The 12,051-nt window shown below is 45.9% G+C and overlaps 1 protein-coding gene across 1 annotated transcript in view; it reads right to left on the minus strand.

The window, feature by feature from the left end:
* LOC135512085 (ankyrin repeat and fibronectin type-III domain-containing protein 1-like) overlaps positions 1-12,051 on the minus strand; it is a 244,991-nt gene that overhangs the window by 29,713 nt on the left and 203,227 nt on the right. The window contains exons 15-19 of the mRNA XM_064933738.1: positions 7,976-8,075; positions 7,724-7,856; positions 7,381-7,497; positions 7,060-7,275; positions 6,095-6,261 (exon numbers count right to left, since the gene is read on the minus strand). Of these exons, the coding sequence (XP_064789810.1) occupies positions 6,095-6,261; positions 7,060-7,275; positions 7,381-7,497; positions 7,724-7,856; positions 7,976-8,075 (733 nt within the window). The remainder of the gene's footprint in view (positions 1-6,094; positions 6,262-7,059; positions 7,276-7,380; positions 7,498-7,723; positions 7,857-7,975; positions 8,076-12,051) is intronic.

Below are 12,051 nucleotides of genomic sequence, written 5' to 3' on the forward strand. Positions count from 1 at the left end.
AGTGTATAGCCCGGGCGGTAATTACTTACCTGTGCTGGCTTATACAGCCATGTCATTCATATTAAAGCAGTGCCATAGCCTAAGTTTTCATTCTCCTCTTTCCTTTCAGAACCACATAGTTACTGTCAGTTCTCACTGGACATAATTCTCAGTTATCTGAACCATGAGAGGTCAGATGTGTGAATGTAGACATCTTCTTCCATTAAACTCCCCCTAACCGGGACATCCACCTCATCCTTGTTCTGACCGGACATTCTGTAGTGGTTGCTACTGGCCTTAAGCCAGCACCTAACATTTATTATTACATTCATGGTCCTTTGATTCTCTACAACCCTACCCCTATTTATCAACCTCAGCACAGCTAACTAGGACTGCAGCACAGCTAACTAGGAACGCAGCGCAGCTGACTAGGACCGCAGCGCAGCTGACTAGGACCGCAGCGCAGCTGACTAGGACCGCTGGTTGACTAGCGTCCAGACACTCTGCTAGTTGACTGGCGTTCAGACACTCTGCTAGTTGACTGGCGTCCAGACACTCTGCTCGTTGACTGGCGTCCAGACACTCTGCTCGTTGACTGGCGTCCAGACACTCTGCTCGTTGACTGGCAACCAGACACTCTGCTCGTTGACTGGCGTCCAGACACTCTGCTCGTTGACTGGCGTCCAGACACTCTGCTCGTTGACTGGCGTCCAGACACTCTGCTCGTTGACTGGCGTCCAGGAACTCTGCTAGCTGACAAGCGTCCAGGAACTCTGCTAGCTGACTAGCGCCCAGACACTCTGCTAGCTGACTAGCGTCCTGACACTCTGCTAGCTGACTAGCGTCCAGACACTCTGCTAGCTGACTAGCGTCCAGACACTCTGCTAGCTGACTAGCGTCCAGACACTCTGCTAGCTGACTAGCGTCCAGACACTCTGCTAGCTGACTAGCGTCCTGACACTCTGCTAGCTGACTAGCGTCCTGACACTCTGCTAGCTGACTAGCGTCCAGACACTCTGCTAGCTGACTAGCGTCCAGACACTCTGCTAGCTGACTAGCGTCCAGACACTCTGCTAGCTGACTAGCGTCCAGGAACTCTGCTAGCTGACTAGCGCCCAGACACTCTGCTAGCTGACTAGCGTCCTGACACTCTGCTAGCTGACTAGCGTCCAGACACTCTGCTAGCTGACTAGCGTCCAGACACTCTGCTAGCTGACTAGCGTCCAGACACTCTGCTAGCTGACTAGCGTCCAGACACTCTGCTAGCTGACTAGCGTCCTGACACTCTGCTAGCTGACTAGCGTCCTGACACTCTGCTAGCTGACTAGCGTCCAGACACTCTGCTAGCTGACTAGCGTCCAGACACTCTGCTAGCTGACTAGCGTCCAGACACTCTGCTAGCTGACTAGCGTCCAGGAACTCTGCTAGCTGACTAGCGCCCAGACACTCTGCTAGCTGACTAGCGTCCTGACACTCTGCTAGCTGACTAGCGTCCAGACACTCTGCTAGCTGACTAGCGTCCAGACACTCTGCTAGCTGACTAGCGTCCAGACACTCTGCTAGCTGACTAGCGTCCAGACACTCTGCTAGCTGACTAGCGTCCAGACACTTTGCTTGCTGACTCGCATCCAGACACTCTGCTAGCTGACTAGCGTCCAGACACTCTGCTAGCTGACTAGCGTCCAGACACTCTGCTAGCTGACTAGCGTCCAGACACTCTGCTAGCTGACTAGCGTCCAGACACTCTGCTAGCTGACTAGCGTCCAGACACTCTGCTAGCTGACTAGCGTCCAGACACTCTGCTAGCTGACTAGCGTCCAGACACTCTGCTAGCTGTAGCCAAGGAGCATTGCACACATACCTATTCCTCCCAGCCTCATAGAAATCAGATCTCATATTACTCAAACACACACACACATGCATGCGTACGCACACACAAACACACACACTCACAGCCTCAGAGTCAATGTAACATAATACTGTAGGTAGATTAGCGGTGATTGTCCCAGTAGAGAATGTGTGTAATGCGGTGAATGTTAGCTGACAACATCAGAGGTGTAAACAGCGAGTTGGCATTCTTCTAAGTCAGCCGCGGGATGATTTTTTTCTTGAGCAGATGGTCAAGGGGCCAGAACATAATTACAAATGATTTGTAGACCGCAAATGGACCGCAAGAAGCCCAAACAGATAAAATGACTAAAACATGAATCATTTCAAACCTTGCTTACATTTATATGCAATCCCGTGTCTCTCTATTATGCGTGGGAATACTTGGGAACAGATTTCTTAAATTAAAATCACTTGGAGCTGAATTCCTGGTGTTTTTACAGTCTTGTTTTTTTGCTCAGAAAACTTGGGGGAACAAACAAAAACACCTGCGGGCCAAATTCGGCCCGGGGGCCGCCAGTTGGGGAACCCTGCTCTAAGTTAATGTTCTAACAAAAACTGTTACTGTGCCAAGTCCTAGACCTAATACCACCTAGACAACAGACAGACCCTAATACTACCTACAGTATACACAGACAGACAGACAGACAGACAGACAGACAGACAGACAGACAGACAGACAGACAGACAGACAGACAATCTAAAAACAGACCTGTAGTTACTCAGCATAGAGTTCTCATTCTCAAATTCTGTGAATTGATTCGGGCCGGGAGGGTTTTGAGTTTGTGTCTGTGCACCTTTTAGCCTACTACAGCTCTCTCTCAGTCGCAGCAGCTGCAGCCACTAGCAGCACCAGGATTCCAATATTGGCTGGGCCAGAGACATTTGTTGGCATGATGAAATTTATATTTCTGACTATTGAAATGCTTCAAATTGTGATACGAATAGGCTGGAGTGTACTCGGGAGAATGAAGATCCCCAAGACGATGACAGGCAGCGCATCTCAGTATCAGAAGAAGCCATTGGTGGGCCGTCAGGGCCAGCAAGGCCTTCTCTGCTGGCCTAAACATCATCAGAATATATATATTTTTAAAATATATTTTCCCACAAATATGTATTAAATTATTCCCCAGAGTGAGAGTTACACTCTTCATTTCATACTGTTCCTCTTGGTTGCACTGCTTCCAGCCCCAGGTTGAGATTTGGAGGGCTGGTCTTTATGTTAGATATTTTATCCAATCATATTCAGCCATCATGTGTTGCCAGGGGTCTAAAATCTGCCCTCAGGCCTTCAGAATCAACAGTGCGGGAGCTTGTAGCTTAAAGTGAATGAAAATTAAAATTTAGTGTCAACCAATCAGCTTTAGAGTTGACTATTGTATGCCTGCTGGCTAGCTCCAGGAGCCAGCTAGCAGGCGTAGTGCCTGCATGTCTTTTGATTGGATTACCAATATTGAGAGAAAGGTCCTATATGGGCAGGTCTCAGAACTAGGAAACTGAAATGGATCAACGAATTAAGCTAAGCTGTTTTTTCAACTCACAATGGCGGAAGGAGAAGATATCGATTTGGTCGAGGATATAATTATAACGCCATTTTCAAGACAAACTTTTCAAGAAAAGTTAGACATTGTCAGGAGAGATAGACGCCGACGCTACAAAGCCGACGCTACAAAGACAGGCTCCGAGAAGCACTGCAAACTGTACTGCTGGGAATGCCTATTATTTGCAAGTGATCGATTTGGTGTTTGGAGCCACACTGGCTTTGCAAACCTGAGTTGTCTAACCAAGGCAGCAACGAGACACCAAAGTACGGCTGGGCACTTACAAACAATGGTGCTTTTGAAAACTTTTGGGGACACCCGAGTGGATCTACAGCTCAACGAACAAGCGCGCAAGGCAACGAAGTTGCACAATGAAAAGGTATTGTACTCTTCCCCTGCAATTCTCTGAATAAAAATGTCAATTTCAAGGTGACGCAACGCCTGGTTATACTGCGTTTCTGTCTAAATGTATAGTGTCTAGAGCCATGGCATCATAATGATGGTAATAAGAGGTGGATTAATTCAGGTGGGACTGTGTAGGACTTCACTGAAGGCCCAGGCCCCAGAACCACGGCACGCTACTGGAAGAAGCCCATATTATAATGGCAGATACATCCTATCAAAATAAACCCTATGACTGTCCTGCTGTACCTTACTGGACCTTGTAAACTATCGAAAGTAGACCCATAACTGATTCAAATGTTGCCTTAATCAAACATACATTTAAAAGAAAGGGCTTTGTAGCGATTATTCAAATGGATGTTTGGTGTTATTTATTGTTTAATTATTCAAGGCTACCTTTGTTATTTCATTTAAAAATAAAATGCTTGATTGTATTTAAAGGCATGAACGACTCGTATGCTGTGTACTGACAGTAACAAATGATTGATTGATTATATCGAAGTAGGCTAAGTGACGTTAAGACCTAAAAAACAGGACGTCCCTTTCACAGCTCTCTGGTGGATAGATTATATAAGGTTACTATGTGAGTCAAGTGCAAAATAATACACTTGATTTAGGATACATCTTGGCATGCTAAATGTTTCTGATCAGTGATAGATGAGCAAACAAATAAATGAGCTACCGCCTCCACTTGCCCAGCCAGAGATCAATCAATCAAATATACAGGCGGAGATTCAGTGAAAATCACATTGATTATCAGACAAGTAAGTTAAGTTTGGTTGGGAGTAGGACATGTGAGTGAAGAGTAAAATCATCTTGCTAAACTACATAACATGCTAGCAACATGTTCTGATCAGCGAATATATGAGGAAGCTAGAATAAAGATAATCATGAGCACTCACCTCAACTTAGCAAACATTTTCCCAGCCTAATTGTTAACAAATATCCAAACCGGAATTCAGGAAAAACAAACATCTAACATTGATTGATTTATCTAGACCTTTCCCCCACGCTTGTCTCAAAGCAGCGAGATGGCGCTGTCCCAATCAAAACGGTGCTGAAATGATCATATAGGTGACCACATACTACCATTGCTTTAAATTAGTATAATGGTTGGATATGACTTAGGGAATTTCAGTATAAGCAAGAATTTGATACATGCCTTTAATTGCATTAGCCTACTTAATTCAAATATTTTTGTCATTCAGTTGATCATAACTAAGGTGAGTTTCCTCGTCTCCTAACTCCGCTGCTGCCTGCATCCACCCCAAGGGCTGTTTCCTCGTCTCCTCACTCCGCTGCTGCCTGCATCCACCCCAAGAGCTGTTTCCTCGTCTCCTCACTCCGCTGCTGCCTGCATCCACCCCAAGAGCTGTTTCCTCGTCTCCTCACTCCGCTGCTGCCTGCATCCACCCCAAGAGCTGTTTCCTCGTCTCCTCACTCCGCTGCTGCCTGCATCCACCCCAAGAGCTGTTTCCTCGTCTCCTCACTCCGCTGCTGCCTGCATCCACCCCAAGGGCTGTTTCCTCGTCTCCTCACTCCGCTGCTGCCTGCATCCACCCCAAGAGCTGTTTCCTCGTCTCCTCACTCCGCTGCTGCCTGCATCCACCCCAAGAGCTGTTTCCTCGTCTCCTCACTCCGCTGCTGCCTGCATCCACCCCAAGAGCTGTTTCCTCGTCTCCTCACTCCGCTGCTGCCTGCATCCACCCCAAGGGCTGTTTCCTCGTCTCCTCACTCCGCTGCTGCCTGCATCCACCCCAAGATCTGTTTCCTCGTCTCCTCACTCCACTGCTGCCTGCATCCACCCCAAGGGCTGTTTCCTCGTCACCTCACTCCGCTGCTGCCGACATCCACCGCATTGCTTTCAATACGAGTTTAAATAAATATACTGTTTTCTAGTAATGTGGCTTTTATTTCAGGTTCGGGCTCATTTCATTTCTGTGATGTCGGTCCGAGCCTGGGCTCGGGCTTCAGCTCACCATGCTTAGGTTGGACCGGGCTAGAATCTTGGGGTGTATATAAGGCCTGGAACCATGTTGCAACACTATGATGGAGGAGCTGTCCAAAATCAACCTCTCTTGAAGTGACGCTCAACATGTTTCACGGAGGGAGTTCATTGCAGCCTTAAACTGATGTCACATGAAGTAATCTGGATGCAATTTTGGTTGCTTGCTACAAAGTTGCATCTTGGGTACTCTGTGTGTCACTCCCATCAAATCCAAAGGTAATGTAAAGGTAAGAGTAAGTAAGACAGTAGTATACATCCAGCTGTGGTGAGTCCTTACCTGGAGACATTGGCGTTGTCTCGTACCCGCGCGTGGCACAGCATGTTGGGCATCCTCTGTGGTACCAGCACCCTGATCTGGTCTACAGAGCTGCTGAGCTTCAGGTAGCCCAGGTACAGACCTGGGACCAGGCGATGCTGGCTACGCCTCTGGTAGGCCAAGATGTCCTGTGGAGTGAGGGACAGAGGGAGGGAGTGAGAGAGAGAGAGAGAGAGAGAGAGAGAGAGAGAGAGAGAGAGGGAGGAGAAAAAAAAGGAGAAGTAGAATATACAGGGTCAGTGGGTGAATGTGTGTGCGTGTGTGTGTGTATGTGTGTGCTACCTGTATAGTGATGAGCAGTATGTCCAGTGCATAGGGTATACACTAGATGACTGACAGGGGGCGCTGTAATGAAGCCATCTTGACACTCCCCCACCATGTAACAAATATGTTGGAAGCTATAGAAATGGACTAATTAATGTCTACATTTGCTTTTGCCACGTTTATTCTATTATAGACATCTCAATGCTTTAAATGATATAATGTGAGATAAACATGTTCCTTAAGGCATAATCTTTTGAAAGTTCTAATGTTAATGTCCCCACTACAACAAAAAATACTTAAATACATGTCATCTTGTCCATGAAACATTTCATTGAAATAGAATTCCATTCATTCCTATGGAGGACTGCTTCTTCTTGGGAGTGCCAATATGGTGGCTTCAACGCCTCTCATTCAGGGTTTATATACATCATTGGTTATAATATAATAATATATGCTACTTAGCAGACACTTTGCATAAGCATGGGTGATACCTGTAATCAAACCCACTATCCTGACGTAGCAAGTGTCATGCTGTACCGACTGAGCTACAGAGGACCACTATGATATGGTTATAGTAGGGTTATGTTATGGTGGGGATATAGTAGAGTTATGGTAAGGTTATGGTAGGGTTGTGGTAATGTTATGGTAAATCTATCTTCTACCTGTATGGTTATTAGCAGTATGTCCAGCGCGTAGGGTTCTTCAGGTGTGGACAGACTCTTCCTCTGGCTCTGTAGCTTGGACACCTGCATCCACTTCCCATTGAAGAAGGAGTACTGGCTCTCCATGTCCCTGATCGTCAATAACAATACATTACCATGACGATCCTTGATGGGCTCGTAGTGGACACGCCCCAGGTTGTGTGTGCCTAACAGATTCTGAGAATGACATCAGTCAATCAATCACTGAATAAATCCTTCTATCTGTATGTTTGCCAATCTATTCATCTCTCACTCACATACCACACACATACATGAGTGTACCTGTAGTTGCCCAGCGGCAGACAGCATCTTCTGTCTGGCCTGTAGAGTGGAGGAGGAGGACATGGAGACAGACATACTCTGTCTCAGCCACCGCACATCCTCCCACATACACGACAACTACAGAGAGAGGGAGGGGATGTAGATAGAGAGAAACAGAGAGAGAGGAGAGAAAGAGAGACTGCACCATGAAGATCATCTAGAAAAGGTGTCACGGTACATTCCTTTTTACTCTGCTAAGTGTAAAGTGAATTGCAGAATACTGCTTGATGCAATTTAGTCATACAAAAAATCTATTCAATGTGGCCACTGTTCTTGATATAATGTACTACATTACCCACAATACCTTAGTGAACCAGAGGAAGTCCTGCATGAGAGAGCTGCCGAAGGAGTCATCCACCTCCACTATAGGGATCTGGTCCTCTGTGGTCACCAGAACACTGTCTTTGTGGTAAAACACTGCTGCCAGGTAAACCCCCCTATAAAACCAGCACAATGGAATAGTCTAGCTCAGCTTCACAATGGAGAGTCTCCAATTTGAACAGTCCATGATGTACATCCAGGTGGTGTAATTTACACAAAAACACTACTAGCTCACCTTTTGAGTGTCTTGACGAACTTGTTTGAAGAGTTAAACAGGTGCTTGAGACTTCTGGAGACGGACTGCTTACGGCTTGGGTTCTGGAGCTTTGATGTGTCTGAGAGTAGGAGAGGAGACAGGTTGAGGAAGAAGAGAAACTGATTACTTGTCTTCATAGTAAAGAAGACATTTGACCTCTTATTTGTTGGTCTCATTACTTCTGCTGTTTTGAACATGAAGTAGTGTCTGTATGTCTGTTTGTGCGCTGACTTGAAATACTCAAATGCTTTCAGAATTGAAATGCTGTCATAGTAGTGTCTATAAACCCAGTCCTGGGTGTTATTGTGTTATAGTAACTCGTGTTTTGTGTGTTTTTTAGTATTGTAATGATGCTATTCCATGCATGTTGATCAGTACTCAATTAACTGTTATTGTACACAACTTGAACATATGTCTTCTAATGGTTTATTCAGTATTGTAATTGTTGTATTTGTCTGTGTTCAGTGCTGTACTAGCACCTTGACCTTCAAAGGAGCAAAGTGAGTCTTTCTTTAGCGAGAGTGGATGGTTTAGAGAGAAAGGGATTGACAGCGAAATAGAGAGAGAGAAAGAGAGCGAGAGAGAAAGAGAGCAGGAGAGAACAACCTTGTTGACTGTGTGAAATGTCGTGTCCTTTCTTGGCAATTGAATGAAAGGAAACTATCACAAAACAACAGCAGGGGAAGAGTGAGTCAGAAATAAGAGGTTCACAGTGCTGGTCAATTGTCAAGCTTCAGTGACACTCCGTTGTTTAATCTCAGTCTGTTCAGCTGTCTATCCTCCATAGCCCCTATCTAACCCCTCTCACCCCCCTCACCCTGCTATCTGCCCCATGACCCTTGGCCCCAGCGATGCCAATCTCCAGACCGCAGGGACTCTACCAGCTAATTAAACACATAATCACGGTGTGGAAACACAAGGCAGTCAGACAGACTGACCACAGTATACTGTTAGCTAACTCTACTCGGTTCAGTCACGATTTCAGTCAAAGTATCATTGCCCTAAGGATGGAGGGAGGGAAGGAAGGAAAAATGAAATGTGCCCACGCCACGGTCTGGTAATGTCACTCACTCCCCTGGGACAGGAGAGATGGAGGGAGGGGAAGGAGGGATGGAGGGATACAAGAAGGGAAGGAATAATTATTCCTTGTGAAGCCTCTAACTGCCTGAGGATCAGGATCTGACATATATAATCTCCATTATCAGACTACAGATTGAGGCTCTCTCCATCTCTGTTTATCTCTCTCCATCTATCTCTCTCCATGTCTCTCTCCATCTCTGTCTATCTCTCTCCATGTCTCTCTGTCTCTCTCAATGTCTCTCTGCATCTCTGTCTATCTCTCTCTATCTCTCTCCATGTCTCTCTCTCCATCTCTGTGTCTCTCTCTCCATCTCTGTTTATCTCTCTCCATGTCTCTCTGTCTCTCTCTGCATCTCTGTCTATCTCTCTCCATGTCTCTCTGTCTCTCTCTGTCCATGTCTCTCTGTCTCTCTCTCCATCTCTGTTTATCTCTCTCCATGTCTCTCTGTCCATGTCTGCATCTCTGTCTATCTCTCTCCATGTCTCTCTATCTCTCTCCATGTCTCTCTGTCTCTCTCCATGTCTCTCTCTCCATCTCTGTTTATCTCTCTCCATGTCTCTCTGTCTCTCTCCATGTCTCTCTGTCTCTCTCTGCATCTCTCTCCATGTCTCTCTCTCCATCTCTGTCTATCTCTCTCCATGTCTCTCTGTCCATGTCTCTCTGTATCTGTCTCTCTCTGTCCATGTCTCTCTGTCTCTCTCTGCATCTCTGTCTATCTCTCTCCATGTCTCTCTGTCTATCTCTCTGTCTATCTCTCTCCATGTCTCTCTGTCTCTCTCTGTGTCTCTGTCTATCTCTCTCCATGTCTCTCTGTCTCTCTCTGCATCTCTGTCTATCTCTCTCCATGTCTCTCTGTCTCTCTCTGCATCTCTGTCTATCTCTATCCATGTCTCTCTGTCTCTCTCTGTCCATGTCTCTCTCTGCATCTCTGTCTATCTCTCTCCATGTCTCTCTGTCTCTCTCTGTCTATCTCTCTGTCTATCTCTCTGCATGTCTCTCTGTCTCTCTCTGCGTCTCTGTCTATCTCTCTCCATGTCTCTCTGTCTATCTCTCTCCATGTTTCTCTGTCTCTCTCTCTGCGTCTGTATCTCTCTGTCTATCTCTCTCCATGTCTCAATTCAATTCAATGGCTTTATTGGCATGGGAAACATGTGTTAACATTGCCAAAGCAAGTGAGGTAGATAATATATAAAGTGAATATATAAAGTGAAAAACAATAAAAATGAACAGTAAACATTAAACATACAGAAGTTTCAAAACAATAAAGACATTACAAATGTCATATTATATATATATACAGTGTTTTTACAATGTACAAATGGTTAAAGGACACAAGATAAAATAAATAAGCATAAATATGGGTTGTATTTACAATGGTGTTTGTTCTTCACTGGTTGCCCTTTTCTCGTGGCAACAGGTCACAAATCTTGCTGCTGTGATGTCTCTCTGTCTCTCTCTGCATCTCATCTATCTCTCTCCATGTCTCTCTGTCTATCTCTCTCTGCATCTCTCTGTATCTCTCTCCATGTCTCGCTGTCTATCTCTTTCCATGTCTCTCTGTATCTCTGTCTACCTCTCTCCATGTCTCTCTCTGCGTCTCTGTCTATCTCTCTCCATGTCTCTCTGCGTCTCTGTCTATCTCTCTCCATGTCTCTGTCTATCTCTCTCCATGTCTCTCTCTGCGTCTCTGTCTATCTCTCTGTCTATCTCTCTCCATGTCTCTCTGCGTCTCTGTCTATCTCTCTCCATGTCTCTGTCTATCTCTCTCCATGTCTCTCTGTCTATCTCTCTCTGCATCTCTGTCTATCTCTCTCTGTCTCTCTCTGCATCTCTGTCTATCTCTGCATCTCTGTCTATCTCTGCATCTCTGTCTATCTCTCTCCATGTCTCTCTGTCTCTCTCTGCATCTCTGTCTATCTCTCTCTACCTATCTCTATCCATGTCTCTCTCTCTCTCTCTGTCCATGTCTCTCTGTCTATCTCTCTCCATGTCTCTCTGTCTCTCTCTGTCTATCTCTCTCCATGTCTCTGTCTCTCTCTGCGTCTCTGTCTATCTCTCTCCATGTCTCTCTCTGCGTCTCTGTCTATCTCTCTCCATGTCTCTCTGTCTCTCTCTGCGTCTATGTCTATCTCTCTCCATGTCTCTCTGTCTATCTCTCTCCATGTCTCTCTGTATCTCTGTCTATCTCTTTCCATGTCTCTCTGTATCTCTGTCTATCTCTCTCCATGTCTCTCTCTGCGTCTCTGTCTATCTCTCTCCATGTCTCTCTGTGTCTCTGTCTATCTCTCTCCATGTCTCTCTGTCTATCTCTCTCTGCGTCTGTCTATCTCTCTCCATATCTCTCTCTGCATCTCTGTCTATCTCTGCATCTCTGTCTATCTCTCTCCATGTCTCTCTGTCTCTCTCTGCATCTCTGTCTATCTCTCTCCATGTCTCTCTGTCTCTCTCTGCCTATCTCTATCCATGTCTCTCTGTCTCTCTCTGTCCATGTCTCTCTGTCTCTCTCTGTCCATGTCTCTCTGTCTCTCTCTGCATCTCTGTCTATCTCTCTCCATGTCTCTGCCTCTCTCTGCGTCTCTGTCTATCTCTCTCCATGTCTCTCTCTGCGTCTCTGTCTATCTCTCTGTCTATCTCTCTCCATGTCTCTCTGCGTCTCTGTCTATCTCTCTCCATGTCTCTCTGTCTATCTCTCTCTGCGTCTGTCTATCTCTCTCCATGTATCTCTCTCTGCATCTCTGTCTATCTCTCTCCATGTCTCTCTGTCTCTCTCTGCATCTCTGTCTATCTCTCTCCATGTCTCTCTCTACATCTCTGTCTATCTCTCTCCATGTCTCTGTCTATCTCTCTCCGTGTCTCTCTGTCTCCATCTCTCTCCATGTCTCTCTGCATCTCTGTCTATCTCTCTCCGTGTCTCTCCGTCTCCATCTCTGTCTATCTCTCTCCATCTCTGTCTCTGTGTCTTTCTCTCTGTCGC

Source organism: Oncorhynchus masou, chromosome 24 (assembly GCF_036934945.1).
Source record: "Oncorhynchus masou masou isolate Uvic2021 chromosome 24, UVic_Omas_1.1, whole genome shotgun sequence".
NCBI lineage: Eukaryota > Metazoa > Chordata > Actinopteri > Salmoniformes > Salmonidae > Oncorhynchus > Oncorhynchus masou.